We start from the raw sequence: 27,932 nt of genomic DNA, 5'->3' as shown, positions 1-27,932 counted from the left end.
CTTCCTGGTTGCACCATGAGAAGAGGATGGCTGCATCAAAGCTCCCAAAACAAATGGTTAGTAAAGTATGTTAAAGGTACAAGCCTTATTCCAGCTGTGATTCTCCCATGCCAAATGAATAGATCAGCAGTCAAACAATAAAATCGACATTTATAGAATAGGAAACAGATCTTGTGCCTTTTAATAAAAGTAGATTATGTTTACTCCTGCAACGTATTTCTAAAACTTTACTACATCACATTAATCACGCACTGATAATTAGTTTGGTGGAAAACCTTAGTCTTTGTACAGAATTATATATTACGTCTAGATTCCCTCTTACTTTTACAGCCGCTCAACCCTTTTTCTGTCTAATCCTCTATGTGCTTTTTACCTTCTATGCATGTGTTCCCACTTTCTACCGCTCTCACAATCTATGTGTATATTTTTCTATGATCGATGTTTGTGCTGTTTACCGTTACCTAGTTACAATCTATGTGTATGGATTTATAAGTTTTCTCTTCCCTGGAAACTATCTCTAAAGCGTTGACTATCGATCGGATATTAGGTCTTACCTTACAACTATAAGCCATCACCCAGGGGTCGTAAATCGTAAATCCCTAGTTAACTCTTATTTCGGGTTGTTTCGGAGGATTTTTAAAGTACTCTAATATCTCGTATCTCACTTCACTATTTTGGGCTTCCCTCTCCTCCTTGTTGGACACTATCCAAGTGTTGAGTAGGTTAAACTATCCTGTTAGTTATTATTCGTACAAGCCATCCGTCCTCCCTAACAACACCCATTTAATATCCCGGCTTAATAAATCGGGCAAACAGACCTCTGTTATTAAGTTTAGTTTATTTCTGGTAGCGCACCTTACCGCAGGTCTTCGCGGACCTATTCCTACTGTGTATACAACATCCTGTGTATATTGGTCATACAAAACCCACCACATCTGTGGTGCCATGGTGCCATGGTGCCATGGTGCCATCTGTGGTGCGCTGCCATGAAACCACGAACAACAGTTTATTTACAAAATATGACGTCATAGGTTATAAAATGTCCTTCCTCCTATCGACCAGGGCAAAACAGGCTCAAAAGTTTATTCCAACCCCCTCGCTCGCTCACTCCAGACACACACTTATCAAGATTCACTTCTGGAATCTTCACCTTCATCCATCACTATTTAGAAGACAGTTCCAGATAATGGACAACCCAGGAAAACACTCTCTGCATTATCTAAACATCCCAGAGCCATGTTGAGTCAGTTCAACCATAGGTTAACGATCCTTTCTGCTTACTTAAAACCCACAATCCATTTCCTCCCCAACCTAGCTGGAATGGTATTTATGTTTATTTAGCCCCTGTTTCATGCTACACAATCCCTTCCTTATGAATTAACATTATTAAATCAGATATAACAAAACAGAGTAGAGTTTAATTAGTTATAGTTCTACTTAAAATATAGATATTGTTTAGTCATTATTCATAAAATTCCTAACAAACCTCACAAGAACCCTAAAGTGATAATAGATATACTGAAATCACGTTTCAGTGAGTCGACATATTCATTCATGCCTCTTGTCGATTTTTGTAACACTTGCCAGTACTAGGAGAAATTGTCATGGAGTGCTGGATCCGTCTGAACAAGGCAGTAGATGTGGCCGACAAGTGTTTGAGGGGGCAGGGTCAGAGCATTGACGACTCCAGCCAAGAGGTAACGATGATGTTTATGAAACACTGCCCAGATCCTTCTCTTTCTTTTTAAAGTTCAAAACAGCTGATAGTTGGACGGCAGCTGAGATACAAGAACGTCTAGACGAGTATCAGTCTGAAATGTATGCCCAAATGCTAACCAGGTCAAAGCGCCCTGCTGCTGTGAGACAGGTGACCACACATGTCCAGATGTCTGTACTTGAAGATGAAGTGACAACTTGTCCAGTGTCTCCTAGCCAGAGTGAGGTACTTGTCACACCCTCTAATCAAACTGAGGGAAACTGCATGCAAACCTTCATAAGCTTACTTGATCATCTGCTAACACAGAACACTCAGACAACAGTAAGACCGCAGCACCCACCTAGCCAAGGATACTCTTACAGGAAATATTGCACAGTGTGTAACGGCACAAACCACCCTACGCTTGCTCACTGTAGAAGGGAGGGCCTGTGTTTGTCATGCTTTGAGTCAGGTCACTGGAAGAAAAACTGTCCGAAATCTGGGCCTAGATACAGTGAGGAGCCCACACACGCAACCCATGGTGCGGAGCCATTAAACTAGCAGGCCTGCATTTGGAGGGGGGTTATGCGGGTCAAGAGAAACAAACACTTGAGTGTGATGAAGATTTAGAACGACGATATGTGAATGCATGTAGTGCAGCACCAGAAGGGGTTCGGGTCATAGCACAGAATATACAAAGAGTAACGCCATTTGAATAACTTTTTTCTGCCCCAGTCACTGTAAATAACCAGTTCCAATTGAAAGGGAGGCTTGACACTGGCTCCATGGCCTGTACTTTAAGCGAAGCAGCAGAACAAAGAATGCTTGCGGAAAATATTAGTCTAGAGAAGAAGCCAGTCATTCTCGTTGGTGTAGGGAGGAACACGGAACACCCACAATGCATATATGAAGTTGACCTTAACGTGTATGGGATTAGTTGTTTAGTTGCTATGCTCATTGTCCCAGGTCAGCATGATGATCTCATTCTCGGTACAAACTTGATAAAGCACCTTATGCATCAAATTAAAGGTACTGACGAGTACTGGAGACTCATATCAGAATGTATGTCGCAGCCATCACGTGCAGGTGAATACTTATTGAACATGATGACTAGCCTGACATGTTGGCAGAGTGAAGAAACGCCCCAAAAAATAGGGACAGTCAAACTCAACCAGGCTGTCACACTCCTTGCTAAACAAGAGCATCTAATATGGGGGAGACTTCCCAAATGTGTGCCAATGTCTCCAGGGAGCACTATTGTGGTCGAACCCACTTCATCCAAGACCATGCCACGAAACATCATGGTGGGCTGTCATCACACCCATGTGGGGCGACAGGTGGGTGCTGAAGGGGGTTCACCTTGGGGTCATGATAGGGGTTGTACCAAATGTTTGATGTATTATAATAATTGATTATGCTTATGTTGTATTAATAGAAGGGGAGGGGTTATAAAACCCATCCCTCCTTACATTTATAGGGTCCTAGACTACAGATTAACAATATATATACATTATGAGGTTTAATATTGTTTCCCAGTACGTTTCTACGCTCTCTGCCTCCTATGAAAAAACTGTCTGAGAAATGTGTGACTGTGAAGACAGAACTCTGCAGGGGAGTGTAAGAGATAAGAGATTAGTCAGACATTCCACTATAAATCAATCAATCATGACCCCAATCAGTCAATCATCAAGAGAGGAGTTAGTTCAGTTACTTACCAGCTACAATGATGTGTTCTCCAAGAGCGCGTTGGATTGTGGCGAAGCCAAGGGCTTTGAGCATCGTATTCGGCTCACATTTTGTGTTCCGCTTGCCCATTACCAGAAACTACGACAAGTATTGAAGGAAATGGAGGAACAGGAAATAATCAGGAAATCTGTCAGTGAATATGCTTCTCTAGTAATGGTGTGGAAGAAAGATGGTGGGCTTCATATATGTACAGATTTCAGATGGCTAAATGCAAGAACACTCAAAGATGCACACCCACTTCCACACCAATCTGACTGTTTTGCAGCCTTAGGGGGCAACACCTAATTCAGTACGATGGACTTGACCTCAGGCTTTTACAACATACCCTACAGTTGAAGTCGGAAGTTTACATACACACGCCTTAGCAAAATGCATTTCAACTCAGTTTTTCACAATTCCTGACATTAAATCCTGGTAAAATTCCCTGTCTTAGGTCAGTTAGGATAACAACTTTATTTTAAGAATGTGAAATGTCAGAATAATAGTAGAGAGAATTATTTATTTAATATTTTATTTCCTTCGTCACATTCCCAGTGGGTCAGAAGTTTACATACACTTAATTAGTATTTGGTAGCATTGCCTTTAACTTCTTCGATATAGGGGGAGCTCTTTTAATTTTTGGATGAAAAACGTTCCCGTTTTAAACAAGATATTTTGTCGTGAAAAGATGCTCGACTATGCATATAATTGACAGCTTTGGAAGGAAAACACTCTGACGTTTCCAAAACTGCAAAGATATTGTCTGTGAGTGCCACAGAACTGATGTTACAGGCGAAACCCAGATAAAAATCCAATCAGGAAGTGCCGCATTTTTTTAAACCGCCTCATGGCAATAACTCCTTATATGGCTGTGGAGGAGCTAGGAGTCAGCTTACCTTTTCCACGTTTTCCCCAAGGTGTCTGCAGCATTGTGACATATTTGTAGGCATATCATTGGAAGATTGACCATAAGAGACTATATTTACCAGGTGGTCGCTTGGTGTCCTTCGTTGCAATTATTGCGTAATCTCCAGCTGCAGTATTTTTCCGTTTTCTTCTGATGAGAAGCCAGCTGCCACCATTTATAGATTATCGAATAGATATGTGAAAAACACCTTGAGGATTGATTCTAAACAACCTTTGCCATGTTTCTGTCGATATTATGGAGCTAATTTGGAAAAAAGTTTGGCGTTGTAAGTGACTGCATTTTCCGGTATTTTTCTTAGCCAAACGTGATGAACAAAACGGAGCTATTTCGTCTACACAAATAATCTTTTTGGAAAAAATGAACATTTGCTATCTAACTAAGAGTCTCGTCATTGAAAACATCCGAAGTTCTTCAAAGGTAAATGATATTATTTGAATGCTTTTCTTGTTTTTGTGAAAATGTTGCCTGCTGAATGCTAGGCTTAATGCTATGCTAGGCTATCAATACTCTTACATAAATGCTTGTGTAGCTTTGGTTGAAAAGCATATTTGGAAAATCTGAGATGACAGTGTTGTTAACAAAAGGCTAAGCTTGTGTTTCAATATATTTATTTCATTTCATTTGCGATTTTCATGAATAGGAAACATTGCGTTATGGTAATGAGCTTGAGGCTATGATTACGCTCCCGGATATGGGATTGCTCGTCGCTAGGGTTAAATGTTTCGGGTAGCCTTCCACAAGCTTCCCACAATAAGTTAGGTGAATTTTGGCCTATTCCTCCTGACAGAGGTGGTGTAACTGTGTCAGGTTTGTAGGCCTCCTTGCTCACATATGCTTTTTCTGTTTTGCCCACACATTTTCAATAGGATTGAGGTCAGGGCTTTGTGATGGCCACTCCAATACCTTGACTTTGTTGTCCTTAACGTCTTTGGGACTGGGGGGCAGTATTGAGTAGCTTGGATGAAAAAGGTGCCCAGAGTAAACTGCCTGCTACTCAGGCCCAGTTGCTAACATATGCGAATTATTAGTAGATTTGGATAGTAAACACTCTGAAGTTTCTAACACTGTTTGAATGATGTCTGTGAGTATAACATAACTCATATGGCAAGCAGAAAACTGAGAAAAAATCCAACCAGGAAGTGGGAAATCTGAGGTTTGTAGTTTTTCAAGTCATTGCCTATCGAATATACAGTGTCTATGGGGTCATATTGCACTTCCTACGGCTTCCACTAGATATCAACAGTATTTAGAACCTAGTTTGATGCTTCTACTGTGAAGCAGGGGGGAATGGGAGCTGAATGAGCCAGAGTGGCATGAGCTGATCACGCGTGCTCACGTGAGAGCGACCTGCGTTCCAATGCATTTCTACAGACAAAGGAATTCTCCGGTTGAAACAGTATTGAAGATTTATGTTAAAAACATCCTACAGATTGATTCTATACTTTGTTTGCCATGTTTCTACGAACTGTAATATGACTTTTCGTCTGAACTTTTGCCTAGACTTGCCAGCGCGTCGTGAGTTTGGATTGGTGAACCTAACGCGCTAACAAAAAGGAGGTACATGGACATAAAGATGAACTTTATCGAACAAAACAAACATTTATTGTGGAACTGGGATTCCTGGGAGTGCATTCCGATTAAGATCAAAGGTAAGTGAATATTTCTAATGCTATTTCTGACTTTTACTGACTCTGCAACATGGCGGGTATCTGTATGGCTTGTTTTTGTGGCTGAGCGCTGTACTCAGATTATTTCATGGTGTGCTTTTGCTGTAAAGCTTTTTTGAAATCTGACACAGCGGTTGCATTAAGGAGAAGTTTATCTTTAATTCTATGCATAACACTTGTATCTTTCAAGTTTATGATGAGTATTTCTGTAAATTGATGTGGCTCTCTGCAAATTCGCAGGATGTTTTCGAGGCAAAACATTACTGAACATAACTCACCAATGTAAACTGAGATTTTTGGATATAAATATGAACTTTATCGAACAAACATACATGTATTCTGTAACAAGAAGTCCTATGAGTGCCATCTCATGAAGATTATCAAAGGTTAGTGATTCATTTTATCTCTATTTCTGCCTTTTGTGACTCCTCTCTTTAGCTGGAAAATGGCTGTTTGTTTTTTTGTGACTAGGCGCTGTCCTCAGATAATCGCAATGTATGCTTTCGCCGTAAAGCCTTTTGAAATCGGACACTGTGGTTGGATTAACAATAAGTTTTTCTTTAAAATGGTGTAAAATACTTGTATGTTTGAGGAATTTGAATTATGAGATTTCTGTTGTTTGAATTTGGCGCCCAGCAATTTCACTGGCTGTTGTCGAGGTGGGACGCTAGCGTCCCACATATCCCAAAGAGGTTTTAACAAACTATAGTTTTGGTAAGTCAGTTAGGACATCTACGTCGTGCATGACACAAGTCATTTTTCCAACAATTGTTTACAGACAGATTATTTTACTTATAACTTACTGTATCACAGCTTGGAAAATTCCAGAAAATTATGTCATGGCTTTAGAAGCTTCTGATACGCTAATTGACGTAACTTGAGTCAATTGGAGGTGTACCTGTGGATGGATTTCAAGGCCTACCTTCAAACTCAGTGACTCTTTGCTTGACATCATGGGAAAATAAAAAGAAATCAGCCAAAAAATTGTAGACATCCACAAGTCTGGTTCTTCCTTGGGAGCAATTTCCAAACACCTAAAGGTACCATGTTCATCTGTACAAACAATAGTATGCAAGTATAAACACCATGGGACCACACAGACGTCATACCGCTCAGGAAGGAGACGTGTTCTGTCTCCAAGAGATGAACGTACTTTTGTGCGAAAAGTGCAAATCAATCCCAGAACAACAGCAAAGGACATTGTGAAGATGCTGGAGGAAACAGGTACAAAGTATCTATATTCGCAGTAAACTAGTCCTATATCGACATAACCTGAAAGGTTGCTCAGCAAGGAAGAAGCCACTGTTCCATAACCGCCATAAAAATGCCAGTCTATGGTTTGCAACTGCACATGGGGACAAAGATCATACTATTTGGAGAAATGTCCTCTGGTCTGATGAAACAAAAATAGAACTGTTTTGCCATAATGTCCATCATCATGTTTGGAGGAAAAGGGGGAAGGCTTGCAAGCCGAAGAACACCATCCCAACCATGAAGCACGGGGGTGGGAGCATCATGTTGTGGGGGTGCTTTGCTGCAGGAGGGACTGGTGCACTTCACAAAATAGATGGCATCATGAGGAAGGAAAATTATGTGGATATATTGAAACAACATCTCTAGACATCAGTTAGGAAGTTAAAGCTTGGTCGCAAATGGGTCTTCCAAATGGCCAATGACCCCAAGCATACTTCCAAGGTTGTGGCAAAATGGCTTAAGGACAACAAAGTCAAGGTATTGAAGTGGCTATCACAAAGCCCTGATCTCAATCCCATAGACAATGTGTGAGCAGAACTGAAAAAGCGTGTGCGAGCAAGGAGGCCTTCAAACCTGACTCAGTTACACCAGCTCTGTCAGGAGGAATGGGCCAAAATTCACCCAATTTATTGTGGGAAGCTTATGGAAGGATACCCAAAATGTTTGACCCAAGTTAAACCATTTAAAATGTAGCAAATACTATTTGAGCGTATGTAAACTTCTGACCCACTGGGAATGTGATGAAAGAAGTATTAGCTGAAATAAATCATTGTCTTTACTATTATTCTGATATTTCACATTCTTAAAATAAAGTGGTGATCATAACTGACCTAAGACAGGGGATTTTTACTAGCATTAAATGTCAGGAATTGTGAAAAACTGAGTTTAAATATATTTGGCTAAGGTGTATGTAAACTTCCGACTTCAACTGTATGGCAGCCAAACTTGGAGACGCAGCAACAAAGGAAGATGAGTGTGAAGTGTTCTTGAAGGAAAATAAACAAATGGAAAGGATACAACACTTCAAAGAGCAGCAAAGGAAGATCTTGAAGTTCAGAAATGTGAATTGGAACGACTACAGGCAGAGAGAGAGACGTAAGGGCAGCTTAGGTCAGGTTGGAGGCCTTCAACCAGGAGGTAGTATGGGAAACTAGCTTCCAAACATTACTCCAACTACCAACCAACAACCCTCCAATGCCCCAGCATCATCATCTCATGTGGCTGTGACTTCTCTGGCTCAAGCCTTCCAAGATAGCATAGCTCTTAATCGACTTCCAATGCCAAAACATTTGTTTTCAATGGGGATCCAATTAAATTCCTTGAGTGGAAAGCCTAATTTCCGTCACTTATCTATCGAAGAAGCATCTCGTCAGCTGACAAGCTTTATTATCTTAAGAAGTACGTGGGTGGACCTGCTCGTAAGACCCTGGATGGTACTTTCTACAGAAATTATGATTGAGCCTACAAAGACGCGTGGCACAAACTCAACCATAGATATGGCCAGCCATTTGTCATACAGAGGGCATTTAGCGAAAGGCTAAATTCAACCTAAGGCTGTAGGACTCAGAACATTTTTCAGAATCGTTTAAAGCCTGTCAAGATGCAATACCTCGTGTTATAGGTCTTCAGATATTAAATGGCTGTGAAGACAATCAGAAGCTAGTTCAAAAACTGCCTTACTGGGCAGCTTCTCGCTGGAACATACAAGTTACACAAACCTTGAACAATAGTCAAGGATTCCCTAGTTTCCAGGACTTTGCAACTTTTGTGACAATGGAAGCAGAGATTGCCTGTAATCCGATAACTTATTTCTATGCTCTCCATTCATCCGAATGTACCACTGAGAAAAGATAGGTCAGGGAGACCAACAGTGAAAAGGCTAGCGTTCTCAGCACTCAAACAATCACAGATAGTGAGAATCAAAAGTCAGTCAAAGGAAGTGCAAGCCTTCGTGTTTGTTTTGCCAGGACAACAAGCATCAGCTCCATGGCTGTTCTAAATTCATGACTAAGTCTCTGGGGGAGAGACTGAAAAGACCAAAGTGAATGCTGTGGTGGCTTAAATGTACAATACCAGTCTAGACATGCTGAGATGATGACTGTTTGTTTTGCCATTAAACGTTACACCTAAATGAGAGGGAAAGACATTAAGTACATTTGAACAGAATTTATGTAGTAAATAATCACTTCAGACGTGTTTTTCTTTATTTTGAATTATTAGATGAATTGTTAATCCATCACCAATTGACTTAAAACACTTAAATCCAGTTATGATTTTTCATATTTCATGCACTCAAAAATCAAATGTATCAACCTTTTTAATTTAGTTTTTAGATTTGTTTTAGAATATTGACAAAATAATACTAGACAATTTCATTTTCAGCATGTTTCATGCTGCTCCATACTTTTAGACAGGTATTTCATCACTAGCGAAGTAAGCTTTCTTTCAGCAAACATATATGTGGCAGCAAACAAATGTATGTGACAGAAAACAAATGTATAGAACAATTTCCTAAACAACCTGTATTATGTACCAGTATTGTTTACCATTTGCATATGATCCACACCAAAGTGTGAGTAAGAAATACAGTACAACTTATTCTGTTTGGACCAGCAGGTCTCCCAGTTTACTTACCTTTGCTCTTCACTGTCTGGGTTTCTCTGTTTTCTTCTTATCTGCATGGGACATTTTCTCTGTTTTATTTTTATATAGTTGAGGTATGTTTTCCACTCTTTTTGATTCTGGTTTAGCACTGTTCTCTATCTTCATGTTCCCTAAATGGGGCATTGTCTTCTTGGACCTTCGTTTGAGTAGCACTCTGACAAAGGAGATCAGAGCCCCTACAGAGCCCAGTGGGATGGTCAGTAGTAAGGCCACCACATCCAGGCTGTAGTATGAGTACCAGGGCATGCTGTAGGCCTCAGTACGGAGGTGGGATGCTCCTTTGTTCCTGATCACATACTCAACCCAGAAGACTGCCCGATCCAGTGGATGCAGAGGCTGGTCTCTGTGTAGGCTGGAAAGTCTCTTCATGTTGCGCTGGTAAGAAGGGTTCTTCAGGATGTCCTGCAACGCCTCCAGGAACTCCCATTCCGTGACTGTGGCTGCATCCAGCACCTTGGCCGCTCCCTTGGCTTGCAGACGCACTAGGTTGTCCTGCTGGTCAAACAGCAGAGGCAGGCCCAGCACAGGGACACCATGGTAGATGGCCTCATAGACACCATTGGTGCCTCCATGGGCCACGAAGGCGCGGGTCTTTGGGTGGCCCAGGAGATCGTTCTGGGGAAGCCAGTCCAGCAGCAGGGTGTTGTTTCCTAGAGATGACGGTCTTTTTCCCATTAGCCTCCATACAACCTTCTGTGGCAGTTGTGCAAAGGCGGCAGCAACAGCCTCAGTCACCTCCTTAGGCAGAGCAGAGATTAGGGTGCCCAGGGACATCACCACTACCCCCTGCTCCCCAGAGCTCTGCATGAAGGCCTCCAGCTCCCCAGGCAGTGGCTTGGCCGGTCGGCACTGGAACCCCCCTATGTAGACCACATTAGGCATAGTGGGCCGTGGGAACTCAAATACAAAGTCCACCCTCATCAGCCAAATGTCAGCTGACTGCTGCAAGGATAGCAGGTTAGTCCCTGGGGGGAAATGCTGATCCAGTAGGTCACTGTAAATGGGTAGCACCAACAGGCGCTCTTGGAGGAGGTTGATGATGTAATGTATGAGGTTTTGTGTCCTCTGGAGGAGACCCATGTTGTCAGTGAGCCCAGAGCCTGGGACAGGCACATACGAGATAGGAGAGGGGGCTACGGAGAAATGGCCCTCTCCAAAGCTCATCCAGCGCACATTGTAGACCATGGTCAGGTTGAGGTAATGCGCTAAGATGATACCAGCAGGCATGCCGGGGTCCGTGACCATGACATCAAAGCTTGAGTCCTTAAGCTGTGTCATCAGGGCCCAGTCCTCCAGCATAATGGAGAGCATGGTGCGGGTGGAGCTGTGGGCAGCTCTCAGAATGGACACCAGCTCTCTGATCTGGACCAGGCTGCCCATCACCAGGCCTTTCCTGCGTCCCTCCAGGACATTACGCACCGCCTGCTCAAAAAAGCCCAGGTCGAACGTTGTAACCCCCAGATTTACCGTGACTGCAGTGTAGTGTGGTGAACGCTCCCTGACGAACCAGCTGTCAGCCTGTCGTATCACAGTCACCTGGTGACTACGCCCATGGAGCTCCTTCACCAGCACCTCCATGTTGACCCAGTGGCTGCCGTCTATAGGGAACACCAGGATCCTGCTGCCATGGCAACCAAGGGGCAGTGTGAGGAGGAGGAGCATCAATGGGAGGAGGAGCCAGGCAAAGGTGGGCAGAACCAGAGATCTCTGCACACGCTCAGACATTTCTCTCACCTTCACAGAAACAAGATCATTGTCATGGGAAACGGAAATGTCAAAAATCTATACAAAATGGTATCCATTTTTATAATAGCAACACAAAAACAAAAATGTATATAAAAAATAATGTAATGCATAGAGTCTATATTAATGTACAGTACAATTACAGTAAGCTTGGAATTATATATTTTCCACAAATTAGAATTTACTATATTTTTTATTTTAATTTTGATTGATTCAATTTTTATTCCTGTTCTTTGTGATACTGTCTGATTGAGGCCGGTGATTAATAAGTATTCACCACTACGAGCTCAGAGGAGACGAAATCAATTTATTTTGAATCTCAATGATGTCATTGTCTGACATTAATTTTACTCTGCGTATCAAGACATCTTTAAAATGAGAACCAGTATTAATCCGACAGGGATTAAAGTAGAGGCTTGATAATATAAGATGTATATTATTGGACTCCATAAAGATAAATAGCAATGTGCCCGTCAGTATTAGGTTATGAGTTGATTAGCAAGAAGAGTGTCATTAAGAGTCATTTTGGGGGCTGAGCAGGCCTACAAGCTAAAGAGCTGAGCCATCGAGAATACACTGAATAATATATTTGATAAACAGAGTATAAAATCTGTGCTCCCGTACCTTGATGAAGGGTGATGCAAGGTATTATGGTCGTGCAACCTCCCTCTCTCTCCTGATACCTCCTCTTGTAGCCGAGGTCCTCTGGTCAAAATGCTCCTTCAGTCCAAACTGCAGCTACAACGATAAAGATGTAGTGTCCACATAAGCAGAAACTCACATAATGGAGATTGGGAGGAAATGCTCTAACATGTCAGAAAGTAATCCTAGTGTGTTCCACAGCTCTGGTGGAAGAGGACATGGAGGAGAGGGAGTTTGAGTTTGCACAGCTATTGTTCTCCATTTAGAACTACAGTCTAATCCCTCATTGGGAAATAGCCCCTATAAACTGGCGAAACCCTAGATCCCTCTATGAATGTGAGCCCTTTCTCCCCAGCATATTACATGAAAATAGGAATGCTTTCACAAACGTAAGGTTTTGCATAGTGCTTAATAACAATTCCTGCCACAGATCTTATGCAAACGTGTTTCTCATTGACAACTTATTCATGCAAATTGATCCTGTAGACAGTCTTCTCTAATATACCAAGATGTTTTATATATGAAGTAACATTTCAACAGAAGAGAAACACAATATAAATGACTTCATTACATATCAAGACAATGAGCAGAGGCCATTACCATCAAATAGACCTCAGACTATTAACCATATAAAAACACATTTTAATCAATCTAATTATTTCATTGACTGTGAACATTATAGCAAGATCAGCTATCAGAAAGTGATTAGATGAAGCAGCAGAGCTCAGCATTTGGATGGTTGGGTGGAGACCGTGGTGTTCACCATATGGTTAGACATGTCAGGGGGCATCATGAAAGCAGGGTTATAGGCAGGTGTCTGACACAAGTTGTCATTTGTGAATGGCCTGCAATGGCATGTTCTTCAGATGCCATCTTCATATGACCCCTCCGGTCAACTCAGGGGGCCCTCCCATCATCCCAGGGGGCATCTCAACCATGCTGGAGGACTGTGGGCTGTTCATGACATAGCCCTGTTGGTTGGTTGGGGGACCGTGGGTCGGTTTTGACGTAGCTCTGTTGGTTGGGGGACCGTGGGTCGGTTTTGACGTAGCCCTGTTGGTTGGGGGACTGCCTAAATGACTACAGACCCATAGCACTCACGCCCGTAGCCATGAAGTGCTTTGAAAGGCTGGTAATGGCTCACATCAACACCATTATCCCATAAATCCTAGACCCACTCCAATTTGCATACCGCCCAAACATATCACAGATGATGCAATCTCTATTGCACTCCACACTGCCCTTTCCCACCTGGACAAAAGGAACACTTGTATATGAGAATGCTATTCATTGACTACAGCTCAGCATTCAACACCATAGTACCCTCAAAGCTCATCACTAAGCTAAGGATCCTGGGACTAAACACCTCCCTCTGCAACTGGAACCTGGACTTCATGATGGGCCGCCCCCAGGTAATGAGGGTAGGTAGTAACACATCTGCCATGCTGATCCTCAGCACGGGGGCCCCTCAGGGGTGCGGGCTCCGTCCCCTCCTGTACTCCCTGTTTACTCATGACTGCACAGCCAGGCACGACTCCAACACCATCATTAAGTTTGCAGAGGACACAACAGTGGTAGGCCTGATCACCGACAACGTTGAGACAGCCTATAGGGAGGAGGTCAGAGACCTGACCGTGTGATGCAAGGACAACAACCTTTCCCTCAACGTAATCAAGACAAAGGAGATGATTGTGGATTACAGGAAAAAGAGGACCGAGTACGCCCTCATTCTCATCGACGGGGCTGTAGTGGAGCAGGTTGAGAGCTTCGAGTTGCTTGGTGTCCACATCAACAACAAACTAACATGGTCCAAGCACACCAAGACAGTCATGAAGAGGGCACGACAAAACCTATTCCCCCTCAGGAGACTGAATATATTTGGCATGGGTCCTCAGATCCTCAAAATGTTTTACAGCTGCACGATTGAGAACATCCTGACGGTTTGCATCACTGCCTGGCATGGCAACTGCTCGGCCTCCGACCTCAAGGCACTACAGAGGGTAGTGCATATGGCTCACTACATCACCAGGGCCAAGCTTCCTGCCATCCAGGACCTCTACACCAGGCGGAAGGCCCTAAAAATATCAGAGGAAGGCCCTAAAAATTGTCAAAGACTCCAGCCGCCCTAGTCATAGACTATTCTCTCTGCTACCGCACGGCAAGCGATACCGGAGCGCCAAGTCTAGGTCCGAGAGGCTTCTAAACAGCTTCTACCCCCCAAGCTATAAGACTCCTGAACAGCTAAACAAATGTCTATCCAGACTATTTGTATTGCCCCCCCCCCCCTCTTCTGTGCTGCTGCTACTCTCTGTTATTATCTATGCATAGTCACTTTAAGTAACATTCTATCTTATACTGAACAAAAATTTAAAGGCAAGATGTAAAGTTCCATGTTTCATGAGCTGAGATAAAATATCCCAGAAGTTGTCCATACGCACAAAAAGCTTATTTCTCTCAAATGTTTTACACAAATGTATTTACATCCCTGTTACTGAGCATTTCTCCTATCCCAAGATAATCCATCCACCTGACAGGTGTGGCAAATCAAGAAGCTGATTAAGGCAAAAACGAAAGGAGTGTTGATGTTCACAGTGGATGGGTGAACATATCAAGACCATTTCAATGACAGCTTTTTTCCATCTACGTAACATTGCAAAAATCAGAAACTTTCTGTGCAAAAGTTATGTAGAAAAATTAATCCATGCTTTTGTTACTTCTAGGTTAGACTACTGCAATGCTCTACTTTCCGGCTACCCAGATAAAGCACTAAATAAACTTCAGTTAGTGATAAATACAGCTGCTAGAGTCCTGACTAGAACCAAAAAATTTGATCATATTACTCCAGTGCTAGCCTCCCTACACTGGCTTCTTGCCAAGGCAAGGGATGATTTCAAGGTTTTACTGCTAACCTACAAAGCATTACATGGGCTTGCTCCTACCTATCTCTCTGATTTGGTCCTGCCGTACATACCTACACGTACGCTACGGTCACAAGAAGCAGGCCTCCTAGAATTTCTAAGCAAACAGCTGGAGGCAGGGCTTTCTCCTATAGAGCTCCATTTTATGGAATGGTCTGCCTACCCATGTGAGAGACGCAGACTTGGTCTCAACCTTTTAGTCTTTACTGAAGACTCATCTCTCCTTGGGTTGTGCCGTGGTGGAGATCTTTGTGGGCTATACTCGGCCTTGTCTCAGGATGGTAAGTTGGTGGTTGAAGATATCCCTCTAGTGGTGTGCTATGCTATGCTTTGGCAAAGTGGGTGGGGTTATATCCTTCCTGTTTGGCCCTGTCCGGGGGTATCATTGGATGGGGCCACAGTGTCTCCTGACCCCTCCTGTCTCAGCCTCCAGTATTTATGCTGCAGTAGTTTATGTGTCGGGGGGCTCGGGTCAGTTTGTTATATCTGGAGTACTTCTCCTGTCTTATCCGGTGTCCTGTGTGAATTTCAGTATGCTCTCTCTAATTCTCTATTTCTCGGAGGACTTGAGCACAGGGACCATGCCTCAGGACTACCTGGCATGATGACTCCTTGCTGTCCCCAGCCCCCCTGGCCGTGCTGCTGCTCCAATTTCAACTGTTCTGTCTGCGGCTATGGAATCCTGACCTTTTCACCGGACGTGCTACCTGTCCCAGACCTGCTTTTTTCAACTCTCTAGAGACAGCAGGAGTGGTAGAGATACTCTTAATGACCGGCTATGAAAAGCCAACTGACATTTACTACTGAGGTGCTGACTTGCTGCACCCTCGACAACTACTGTGATTATTATTATTTGACCATGCTGGTCATTTATGAACATTTGAACATCTTGGCCATGTTCTGTTATAATCTCCACCCGGCACAGCCAGAAGAGGACTGGCCACCCCTCATAGCCTGGTTCTTCTCTAGGTTTCTTCCTAGGTTTTGGCCTTTCTAGGGAGTTTTTCCTAGCCACCGTGCTTCTACACCTGCATTGCTTGCTGTTTGGGGTTTTAGGCTGGGTTTCTATACAGCACTTTGAGATATCAGCTGATGAACGAAGGGCTATATAAATACATTTGATTGGATATAACATTAATGTCTAGCAACCCTCATTTCGGACAACTTCAGCATTTCACCTTATTAGCAACTTTTTAGCTACTTTGCAACTGCTTAGCATGTTAGCCAATCCTTCCCTTAACACTAACCCTAACCTGAACCATTTAAGCTAACCTTAATCTTAACCCTAACCATAAATAACCCTAAAACCTAGAGCTAGCTAACGGTAGTGTTTGCCACATGTTAGCCGCAATACATTGGTATTCGTAACATATAGGTTTTGGAAATTCGTAGCATATTGTACATTTTGCAGATTCTTAAAATATTGTACGAATTGCAATTCGTGTCATATTTTACAAATTGCATTTCTTAATATATCATATTTATTTTACTAGGCAAGTCAGTTAAGAACAAATTCTTATTTTCAATGATGGCCTAGGAACAGTGGGTTAACTGCCTGTTCAGGGGCAGAACGACAGATTTTGTACCTTGTCAGCTCGGGGATTTGAACTTGCAACCTTTCAGTTATTAGTCCAACTAGTCCAATGCTCTAACCACTAGGCTACCCTGCCTATTCATTGTAATTATTAACATATCACATGAAATGTATGATGGACATACACAAATTACAAATTAGCACAAGCGATATGAAACGTAACATATCATACAACATTTAGTGTCTCAGGTTTACATACAGAATAATACGAAATGCTCTGCGACCACGTTGAGTTACTAAATCTTTTTTAGTTGGGCCCCCTCTGATTTATTACAGACCTATGCCTGCATTCAGTTCCAGCGCTAACTTCGTGATAACTGACAACTGAATAGAAGTTTCATTGTTTTTGTTTAGGCAATGTTGGAGGTGTGGCTGTGTTTGAGCTGTCAAATCGGTGAGCGGCTTCTCTTGTTGTCATTTTCACAAAAAAGAAATAAGGACTCATATCAGTCTAATTAAGGAGTAGATTATAACACACATTCCAGTGTTTGAACTGTATTACTGTGTTTGTATTATGGCAGCTTCCTGATTTGAAAACTCCAAATAAAACTATGACACTGCTATGCAGTTGTTGGTGATCGCAGATTTGGGCAGAACTGATTGAATCTAGCCATTAAACTCACAAAATGCTGCAAGGAAAGTACAGCGTAACACAATTGTGGCCTACTGTTGTTTCCTCATTAACATTCCACCTTTAACCCTGTAAAGATATTATCAAATGTTCTGTAAAATAACTACAACCATTTTACCCATGTCACACAATTATCTATTCTCTATTTATAGTACTTGTATTATTGAGAAATAATATTTTCATGAAGAAATATTGGCTATATACGGTGCCTTGCAAAAGTATTCACCCCCTTGGGGCTTTTCCTATTTTTCCTATTTTTATTTGGATTTCATGTAATGGACGTACACAAAATAGTCCAAATTGGTGAAGTGAAATGAAAAGAAATACCTGTCATGTACTGTCATGTTGTCTTGTCTCTGTCCTTTCCCTTCACCCTGTCTCCCTCTGCTGGTCGTGTTAGGTTACCTTTTCTCCCCCGCTTTCCCCCAGCTGTCCCTTGTCTCCTCTAACTACCCATTCACCCCGTTCCCCACCTGTTCCCTTTTTTCCCTCTGATTAGGTCCCTATATCTCTCTCTGTTTCTGCTCCTGTCCTTGTCGGATTCTTGTTTGTTTGTGTCATTCATGCCTGAACCAGACTGTCGTCATGTTTGCTGTAACCTTGTCCTGTCCTGTCGGAATCTGCCGGTCCCTCTGAGCCTACCTATGTTTGGTAATTAAAGAAGCTCTGTTTAAGTTGATTCGCTTTTGGGTCCTCATTCACGCACCGTAACAGAAGAATCCGACCAAGAATGGACCCAGCGACTTCGGATCCTCTCCACTCAGCCGTCGAGATCCAGGGAGCGATGCTAGGCAGACACAAGCAGGAATTGTCTGCTGCTCGACATGCCGTTGAGACCCTGGCCACCCAAGTCTCCAACCTCACAGAACAGGTTCACCATCTCCGCCTCGATCCACCGGCCACTTCCAGGGCTTTCGAATCTCCGGAGCCCAGAATCAATAACCCGCCGTGTTACTCTGGGGAGCCCACTGAATGCCGCTCGTTCCTCACCCAGTGTGATATTGTGTTTTCTCTCCAGCCCAACACTTACTCCAGGAGCACTGCTCGTGTCGCCTACGTCATATCTCTCCTTATTGGACGGGCTCGTGAGTGGGGCACGGCAATCTGGGAGGCAAGGGCTGAGTGTACTAACCAGTATCAAGACTTTAAGGAGGAGATGATACGGGTTTTTGATCGATCTGTTTTTGGGGAGGAGGCTTCCAGGGCCCTGTCTTCCCTATGTCAAGGCAATCGATCCATAACAGACTACTCTATTGAGTTTCGCTCTCTTGCTGTCTCCAGTGGCTGGAACGAGCCGGCCTTGCTCGCTCGTCTTCTGGAGGGTTTCCGCGCAGAGGTAAAGGATGAGATTCTCTCCCGGGAGGTTCCTTCCAGCGTGGATTCCTTGATTGAACTCGCTATTCGCATTGAGCGACGGGTTGATCTTCGTCACCGAGCTCGTGGAAAGGAGCTCGCGCTCTCCGTCGCCTCCCTCTCCGCATCACTACCATCTTCCTCTGCCGGCTCGGGTGCTGAGCCCATGCAGCTGGGAGGTATCCGCATCTCGACTGAGGAGAGGGAACGGAGAATCACCAACCGCCTCTGTCTCTATTGCGGTTCCGCTGGTCATTTTGTCACTTCATGTCCAGTAAAAGGCCAGAGCTCGTCAGTAAGCGGAGGGCTACTGGTGAGCGCTACTACTCCTGTCTCTCCTTCAAGATCCTGCACTACCTTGTCGGTCCATCTACGCTGGACCGGTTCGTCAGCTTCCTGCAGTGCCTTAATAGACTCTGGGGCGGAGGGCTGTTTTATGGACGAGACCTGGGCTCGGGAACATGACATTCCTCTCAGACAGTTAAAGGAGCCCACGGCCTTGTTCGCCCTGGATGGTAGTCCTCTCCCCAGGATTCAGCGTGAGACGCTACCTTTAACCCTCACTGTTTCTGGTAATCATAGTGAAACCATTTCTTTTTTAATTTTCCGTTCACCTTTTACACCTGTTGTTTTGGGCCATCCCTGGCTAGTTTGTCATAATCCTTCCATTAATTGGTCTAGTAATTCTATCCTCTCCTGGAACGTCTCTTGTCATGTGAAATGTTTAATGTCTGCTATCCCTCCTGTTTCCTCTGTCTCTTCTTCACAGGAGGAGCCTGGTGATTTGACAGGGGTGCCGGAGGAATATCACGATCTGCGCACGGTGTTCAGTCGGTCCAGGGCCACCTCTCTTCCTCCACACCGGTCGTATGATTGTAGTATTGATCTCCTTCCGGGAACCACCCCCCCCCGGGGTAGACTATACTCTCTGTCGGCTCCCGAACGTAAGGCTCTCGAAGATTATTTGTCTGTAGCTCTTGACGCCGGTACCATAGTCCCCTCCTCCTCTCCCGCCGGAGCGGGGTTTTTTTTTGTCAAGAAGAAGGACGGGTCTCTGCGCCCCTGCATAGATTATCGAGGGCTGAATGACATAACAGTGAAGAATCGTTATCCGCTTCCTCTTATGTCTTCAGCCTTCGAGATCCTGCAGGGAGCCAGGTTTTTCACTAAGTTGGACCTTCGTAACGCTTACCATCTCGTGCGCATCAGGGAGGGGGACGAGTGGAAGACGGCGTTTAACACTCCGTTAGGGCACTTTGAATACCGGGTTCTTCCTTTCGGCCTCGCTAACGCTCCAGCTGTCTTTCAGGCATTAGTCAATGATGTCCTGAGAGACATGCTGAACATCTTTGTTTTCGTTTACCTTGACGATATCCTGATTTTTTCACCGTCACTCCAGATTCATGTTCAGCACGTTCGACGTGTCCTCCAGCGCCTTTTAGAGAATTGTCTTTTTGTGAAGGCTGAGAAGTGCACTTTTCATGCCTCCTCCGTCACATTTCTCGGTTCTGTTATTTCCGCTGAAGGCATTAAGATGGATCCCGCTAAGGTCCAAGCTGTCATTGATTGGCCCGTCCCTAAGTCACGCGTCGAGCTGCAGCGCTTTCTCGGCTTCGCGAACTTCTATCGTCGTTTCATCCGTAATTTCGGTCAGGTGGCAGCTCCTCTCACAGCCCTTACTTCTGTCAAGACGTGCTTTAAGTGGTCCGTTTCCGCCCAGGGAGCTTTTGATCTCCTCAAGAATCGTTTTACATCCGCTCCTATCCTTGTTACACCTGACGTCTCTAGACAGTTCGTTGTCGAGGTTGACGCGTCAGAGGTGGGAGTGGGAGCCATCCTTTCTCAGCGCTCCCTCTCTGACGACAAGGTCCACCCATGCGCGTATTTTTCTCATCGCCTGTCGCCGTCGGAACGTAACTATGATGTGGGTAACCGCGAACTGCTCGCCATCCGGTTAGCCCTAGGCGAATGGCGACAGTGGTTGGAGGGGGCGACCGTTCCTTTTGTCGTTTGGACTGACCATAGGAACCTTGAGTACATCCGTTCTGCCAAACGACTTAATGCGCGTCAGGCGCGTTGGGCGCTGTTTTTCGCTCGTTTCGAGTTCGTGATTTCTTATCGTCCGGGCTCTAAGAACACCAAGCCTGATGCTTTGTCTCGTCTCTTCAGTTCTTCAGTAGCCTCCACTGACCCCGAGGGGATTCTCCCTGAGGGGCGTGTTGTCGGGTTGACTGTCTGGGGAATTGAGAGGCAGGTAAAGCAAGCACTCACTCAAACTCCGTCGCCGCGCGCTTGTCCTAGGAACCTTCTTTTCGTTCCCGTTCCTACTCGTCTGGCCGTTCTTCAGTGGGCTCACTCTGCCAAGTTAGCCGGCCACCCTGGCGTTCGGGGTACGCTTGCTTCCATTCGCCAGCGTTTCTGGTGGCCCACCCGGGAGCATGACACGCGTCGTTTCGTGGCTGCTTGTTCGGTCTGCGCGCAGACTAAGTCCGGTAACTCTCCTCCTGCCGGCCGTCTCAGGCCGCTTCCTATTCCCTCTCGACCGTGGTCTCACATCGCCTTAGATTTTGTCACCGGACTGCCTTCGTCAGCGGGGAAGACTGTTATTCTTACGGTTGTCGATAGGTTCTCTAAGGCGGCTCATTTCATTCCCCTTGCTAAGCTTCCTTCTGCTAAAGAGACGGCACAAATCATCATCGAGAATGTTTTCAGAATTCATGGCCTTCCGTCAGACGTCGTTTCGGACAGAGGTCCGCAATTCACGTCTCAATTTTGGAGGGAGTTTTGCCGTTTGATTGGGGCTTCCGTCAGTCTCTCTTCCGGCTTTCACCCCCAGTCTAACGGTCAAGCAGAACGGGCCAATCAGACTATTGGTCGCATCTTACGCAGTCTTTCTTTTCGCAACCCTGCGTCTTGGTCAGAACAGCTCCCCTGGGCAGAATACGCCCACAACTCGCTTCCTTCGTCTGCGACCGGGCTATCTCCTTTTCAGAGTAGCCTCGGGTACCAGCCTCCGTTGTTCTCATCTCAGTTCGCCGAGTCCAGCGTCCCCTCCGCTCAGGCTTTTGTCCAACGTTGCGAGCGCACCTGGAAGAGGGTCAGGTCTGCACTTTGCCGTTATAGGGCGCAGACTGTGAGAGCTGCTAATAAGCGTAGAACTAAGAGCCCTAGATATTGTCGCGGTCAGAGAGTTTGGCTCTCCACTCAGAACCTTCCCCTTAAGACGGCTTCTCGCAAGTTGACCCCGCGGTTCATTGGTCCATTCCGTATCTCTCAGGTCATTAATCCTGTCGCAGTGCGACTTCTTCTTCCGCGATATCTTCGTCGCGTCCACCCGGTCTTCCATGTCTCCTGTGTTAAGCCCGTTCTTCGCGCCCCCGCTCGTCTTCCCCCCCCCCCCCCATCCTTGTCGAGGGCGCACCTATCTACAGGGTCCGTAAAATCTTGGACATGCGTCCTCGGGGCCGTGGTCATCAGTACCTAGTTGACTGGGAGGGGTACGGTCCTGAGGAGAGGAGTTGGGTTCCCTCTCGGGACGTGCTGGACCGTGCGCTGATTGATGATTTCCTCCGTTGCCGCCAGGTTTCCTCCTCGAGTGCGCCAGGAGGCGCTCGGTGAGTGGGGGGGTACTGTCATGTACTGTCATGTTGTCTTGTCTCTGTCCTTTCCCTTCACCCTGTCTCCCTCTGCTGGTCGTGTTAGGTTACCTTTTCTCCCCCGCTTTCCCCCAGCTGTCCCTTGTCTCCTCTAACTACCCATTCACCCCGTTCCCCACCTGTTCCCTTTTTTCCCTCTGATTAGGTCCCTATATCTCTCTCTGTTTCTGCTCCTGTCCTTGTCGGATTCTTGTTTGTTTGTGTCATTCATGCCTGAACCAGACTGTCGTCATGTTTGCTGTAACCTTGTCCTGTCCTGTCGGAATCTGCCGGTCCATCTGAGCCTACCTATGTTTGGTAATTAAAGAAGCTCTGTTTAAGTTGATTCGCTTTTGGGTCCTCATTCACGCACCGTAACAATACCTTGTTTAATTTTTTTTTTTTTAAACAGAAAAGTGGTGCGTGCATATGTATTCACCTCATTTGCTATGAAGCCCCTAAATAAGATCTGGTGCAACCAATTACCTTCAGAAGTCACATAATTAGTTAAATAAAGTCCACCTGTGTGCAATCTAAGTGTCACATGATCTGTCACATGATCTCAGCGTATATATACACCTCTTCTGAAAGGCCCCAGAGTCTGCAACACCACTAAGCAAGGGGCACCGCTAAGCAAGGGGCACCACCAAGGAAACGGCACCATGAATACCAAGGAGCGCTCCAAACAGGTCAGGGACAACGTTGTGGAGAGGTGTATCAGGGTTGGGTTATAAAAAAATATCCAAAACTTTGAACATCCCACTGAGCACAGTTAAATCCATTATTAAAAAGTGGAAAGAATATGGCACCACAACAAACTTGCCAAGAGAGTGCCGCTCACCAAAACTCACGGACCAGGCAAGGAGGGCATTAATCAGAGAGGCAACAAAGAGACCAAAGATAACCCAGAAGGAGCTACAAAGCTCCACAGCGGAGATTGGAGTATCTATCCATAGGACAACTTTGAGCCGTACACTCCACAGAGCTGGGCTTTACAGAAGAGTGGACAGAAAAAAAACGTTGCTTAAAGAAAACAATAAGCAAACACATTTGGTGTTTGCCAAAAGGCATGTGGGAGACTCCCCAAACATATGGAAGAATGGTCAGATGAGAGTAAAACTGAGCTTTTTGGCCGTCAAGGAAAACTCTATGTCTGGCACAAACCCAACACCTCCCATCACCCCGAGAACACCATCCCCACAGTGAAGCATGGTGGTGGCAGCATCATGCTGTGGGGATGTTTTTCATCAGCAGGGACTGGGAAACTGGTCAGGATTGAAGGAATGATGGATGGTGCTAAATACAGGGAAACTCTTGAGGGAAACCTGTTTTAGTCTTCCAGAGAATTGAGACTTGCCTGGAGGTTCACCTTCCAGCAGGTCAATGATCCTAAGCATACTGGTAAAGCAATACTCGAGTGGTTTAAGGGGAAACATTTAAATGTCTTGGAATGGCCTATTCAAAGCCCAGACCTCAATCCAATTGAGAATCTGAGGAATGACTTAAAGATTGCTGTACACCAGCGGATCCCATCCAACTTGAAGTAGCTGGAGCAGTTTAGCCTTGAAGAATGGGCAAAAATCCTAGTGGCTAGATGTGCCAAGCTTATAGAGACATACCCCAAGAGACGTGTAGCTGTAATTGCTGCAAAAAGTTGCTCTACAAAGTATTGACTTTGGGGGGGGGGGGGGGGGGGTTGAATAGTTATGCACGCTCAAGTTCTCTGTTTTTTGTCTTGTTTGTTTCACAACAAAAAATATTTTGCATCTTCAAAGTGGTATGCATGTTGTGTAAATAAAATTATACAAAAAAAAACTATTTTAATTCCAGGTTGTAAGGCAACAAAATAGTAAAAATGCCAAGGGGGTGAATACTTTTGCTGTAGCTCCAAACCTGATCTCTTTGTATTATTTCTGTATTTTACAATGACGGCCTACCCCGACCAAACCCTCCCCTAACCCGAACGAGGCTGGGCCAATTGTGCGCCGCCCTATAGGACTCCCTATCACGGCCAGTTGTGATACAGCCTGGGATCGAACCAGGGTCTGTAGTGACACCTCTAGCACTGATATGCAGTGCCTTAGACCACAGTGCTTTAAACCGCTGCGTCACTCGGGAGACCACATTACCTGTCCACCCTTTTCGAATTCTGAGAGTGATTGACAGAAGGGGACTTGGACTTAATCATGAAGCACAATAAATATGTCTGGAATGTCTGCAGGTATGCAGGCTACTTAAAGTGAAACTGACAGCATTTTTGCAACATTAACTCTTATTAAAATCAGTTCATATACACCCCCAGGAAGAATATGACACATTTTTTAAAAACATTTTCTGACAAGCAGCACTTACATATGGTAATTTTCATAGAATGTTTGGGAATGACGTATAGTAAGGCATTAGTGAAAATTCTATAGCAATATAGAGTGGGAAAGAAGCCGTGCATTTAGGCAATTAATAGACACTGCAGTAAATAAAATCTCTGTCTTGTCCAGGATTGGAGTCTACGCAGACAAGTGCGTCATAGCCAATCAGAGCTAAAATAGGCCTATATGCAAAAAACATTTTTCACAACTGCCTGCCATCGTTCAGTCTAAACTGGACTGTGTGTTTACAGGCAGTATCAACAGCATGAATTTAGATCATCAGAACGCATTTGCCAAAAGCCACAAAATACATGAATGGATTTCTGTAAATATGTGACAGACTGGCTCAATTAGGTCTTGTGCAGCAAAATTTGAAATTGTGTTTTTTACATTGGATAAAAATAGAGAAAATTTTATAGTATACACTACACTTGAGGACCAATGGGAAATTAATTCTACTTTGAAAGTTGATCAACTTCTAACCCCACTTTTGAGAAAACGGCCCTTGAATGTTTTGGTACACCTATGGGAGAGCTCTTGTTTGTCTTCACCCATTCAACATTGTTCACACCCTCGTAAACCAGCCTCACCCATCTCTACAGGGATTCACATGTGACACCATGTGCTAAACAGTGAGTACCATTGTGTACTAAACATCCAAAGATTTTAAGAGTAAAGGGTCATTTATACTACGTCTATCAACATGTCTGTATACAGTTGTCTAAGTGACATCATGAACATTCTATTGTCGTCCCGTCACACCAGCCTTTGCTTTGGCTCTCCCTTCTGTCCAGCTCAGGCATTCGGCGTCGCTGGCCTTCTAGCTGCTGCCGAACCTACAGCTGGCAAATGCCCAATTTTTCAGTTTTTGATTTGTTAAAAAAGTTTGAAATATCCAATAAATGTCGTTCCACTTCATGATTGTGTCCCACTTGTTGTTGATTCTTCACAAAAAAATACAGTTTTATATCTTTATGTTTGAAGCCTGAAATGTGGCAAAAGGTCGCAAAGTTCAAGGGGGCCGAATACTTTCGCAAGGCACTGTAGCTAACTAGCTAAATAATGAACCATAATCCCAACTTGTAATGTTACTACCCTGCATGAGTCTACCGGTAACTAAAGCTAACCACCAACTAGGTTCAATGTTAGCTAGCTAGCTAACATTAGGCTATAATTAGCAATGCAAAAAACTCTGAGATACGAATAATATTACCTCACAGATCATACACGTAACGTTAGCTAACGAGCCAGTAAGTCAGCTAACGTTAGCTAGCTAGCTAACAGTACGCTTTAACTTGCAATAAAAACATATTTCTGGCCAAATTAGAAACATACAATATCTGAAAATATAGCTAGCTAGATTCTCTTACCCATGTATATGTATGAATGCTTCTTCCTCTCTGTCATGGATACCATGTTTTCCCTTAGTTTGAAGATGTAATTCTGTGATCTCTTTTTGACTCCCTCCACATTTGCAGTCAAACACTGCGCTGTAAATGGGACACACGAAAGCAGTGCAATTGAAGTTCAATTCATCGATGCAAGCGCATCAGGCTGTAATTTCATATAGTAGATGACTAAACTATTGACTCATTTATATTCGCTTGTGGGTCCTATTCGGCCCGCGGGCCTTGTGTTTGACACGTGTGCTATACTGTTATCCACGTTATGACTAACTTGTGATCATTGCCCTTGCTATGTATTGGCATACCCATCCTTAGTTACAGTCGTCCGTTTTAGTTAAAAATATTTTGTCTTTGAAACTGAAACAGTACATCCCGAATGGCTGGATGCAGCAAACAAGGTACCAGGCCAGCTGTTAATTAACAATCCTAAAATGGCACACCCTGATCTGTTTCACCTGTCTTGTGCTTGTTTCTACCCCCCCACCACCAGGTGTCTCCCATTTGTCCCCATTATCTCCTCTGTAGTTTGTCAGTTTGTCCCCATTATCTCCTCTGTAGTTTGTCTGTTGCCAGTCTGTCTTGTCCCTTCAAATCCTACCAGCGTGTTTGTCCCATTTTCATGTTTCTATAGTTGCTGTTTTCTTGTCCTCACGGTTTTGACCATTCTGCCTGCCCTGACCCTCAGCCTGCCTGCCATTCTGTACCTGTTTAACGCTGCCTTGGTTTTCGGACTATTCTGCCTGCCCTGACCCTGAGCCTGCCTGCCGTTCTGTACCTTAATGACAGTGCCCTGGATTACTGACCTCTCTCTGCCCTTGAGTTGTCATTTGCCTGTCCCCTGTTTTGTAATAAACATCTGTGATTCGAACTGTCTGCATCTGGATCTCATCCTGAGTCCTGATATACCAGCAATATATTTTGGACTACCAAGAAATGTATTGCTAAATTGTATTAATCAGGGGCCTCCCGGGTGGCGCAGTGGTCTAAGGCACTGCATCGCAGTGCTATCTGTGCCACAAACGACCCTGGGTTTCCACGACCCTGGGTTCAAGCGCAGGCTCTGTTGTAGCAATAAGACAAGATAGTAACTACCAAAAAAGCATTTGTATACTTCGAAATTGGGTTGAAAAAAGGGGGTCAAATAAAAAATAAAAAAACAATATTTAAAAAATTATATTAATCATGCTTTGAACTTAATCTATATATTCTACCAACAATGTACACATATTTAAAACCTTATAAAATTGGTTTTGATGCAAAAACTGGAAATTGTATATTTTCCACTGATACTATGATTGTCTGTTTGTTTAATATTTGCAATGTAGTTAAAGTGCTGTCAATCCCACTTTCATAGAGACACACAAAACCTGCAAAACCTGAATGCTGAGGGATTTTTTCCGGGATAGAGAAAGCAATCTGGTGGCAAAAAGGGGGCGGTGTGAAAAGGAGCAACAACGGGAGGAGGAGCCAGACAAAGGTGGGCAGGAGCTCTCTGCACAAGCTCAGACATTTCTCATCTCCACACAAGCAAGAGCATTGTCATGGGAAACGGAAATGGAAATCATCTACACAAATAGAATCCATTTTTATAATAGCAACAAACTAAAAATGATGAATATAAGAAATGCATGGAATGCATAGAGTTTAGATTAAAATACAGTACCATGACAGTATGGTAGATTCAAATACAGTACCATGACAGTATGGTAG

The 27,932-nt window shown here is 44.2% G+C and overlaps 1 protein-coding gene and 1 long non-coding RNA gene across 2 annotated transcripts; one reads left to right on the top strand and one right to left on the bottom strand.

Moving 5' to 3' along the window:
- On the top strand, positions 1–27,873 carry LOC149970385 (uncharacterized). Its single transcript, XR_016493266.1, has 3 exons — positions 1–56; positions 5,850–5,998; positions 27,577–27,873. It is a non-coding gene; the product is annotated as an uncharacterized LOC149970385 (long non-coding RNA).
- On the bottom strand, positions 9,457–11,665 carry ugt5g2 (UDP glucuronosyltransferase 5 family, polypeptide G2). The gene has a single exon (XM_036967829.2). The coding sequence runs from the start codon at positions 11,657–11,659 to the stop codon at positions 9,914–9,916; it is 1,746 nt and encodes a 581-aa protein (XP_036823724.2). The 5' UTR covers positions 11,660–11,665; the 3' UTR covers positions 9,457–9,913.
- Positions 27,874–27,932: the final 59 nt, after the last annotated feature.

This window comes from Oncorhynchus mykiss, chromosome 29 (genome assembly GCF_057628025.1).
Source record: "Oncorhynchus mykiss isolate SJ-2025 chromosome 29, ASM5762802v1, whole genome shotgun sequence".
NCBI lineage: Eukaryota > Metazoa > Chordata > Actinopteri > Salmoniformes > Salmonidae > Oncorhynchus > Oncorhynchus mykiss.
The sequence above is the reverse complement of the archived record's forward strand: the minus strand, read 5'-3'. Positions and strand labels throughout refer to the sequence as shown.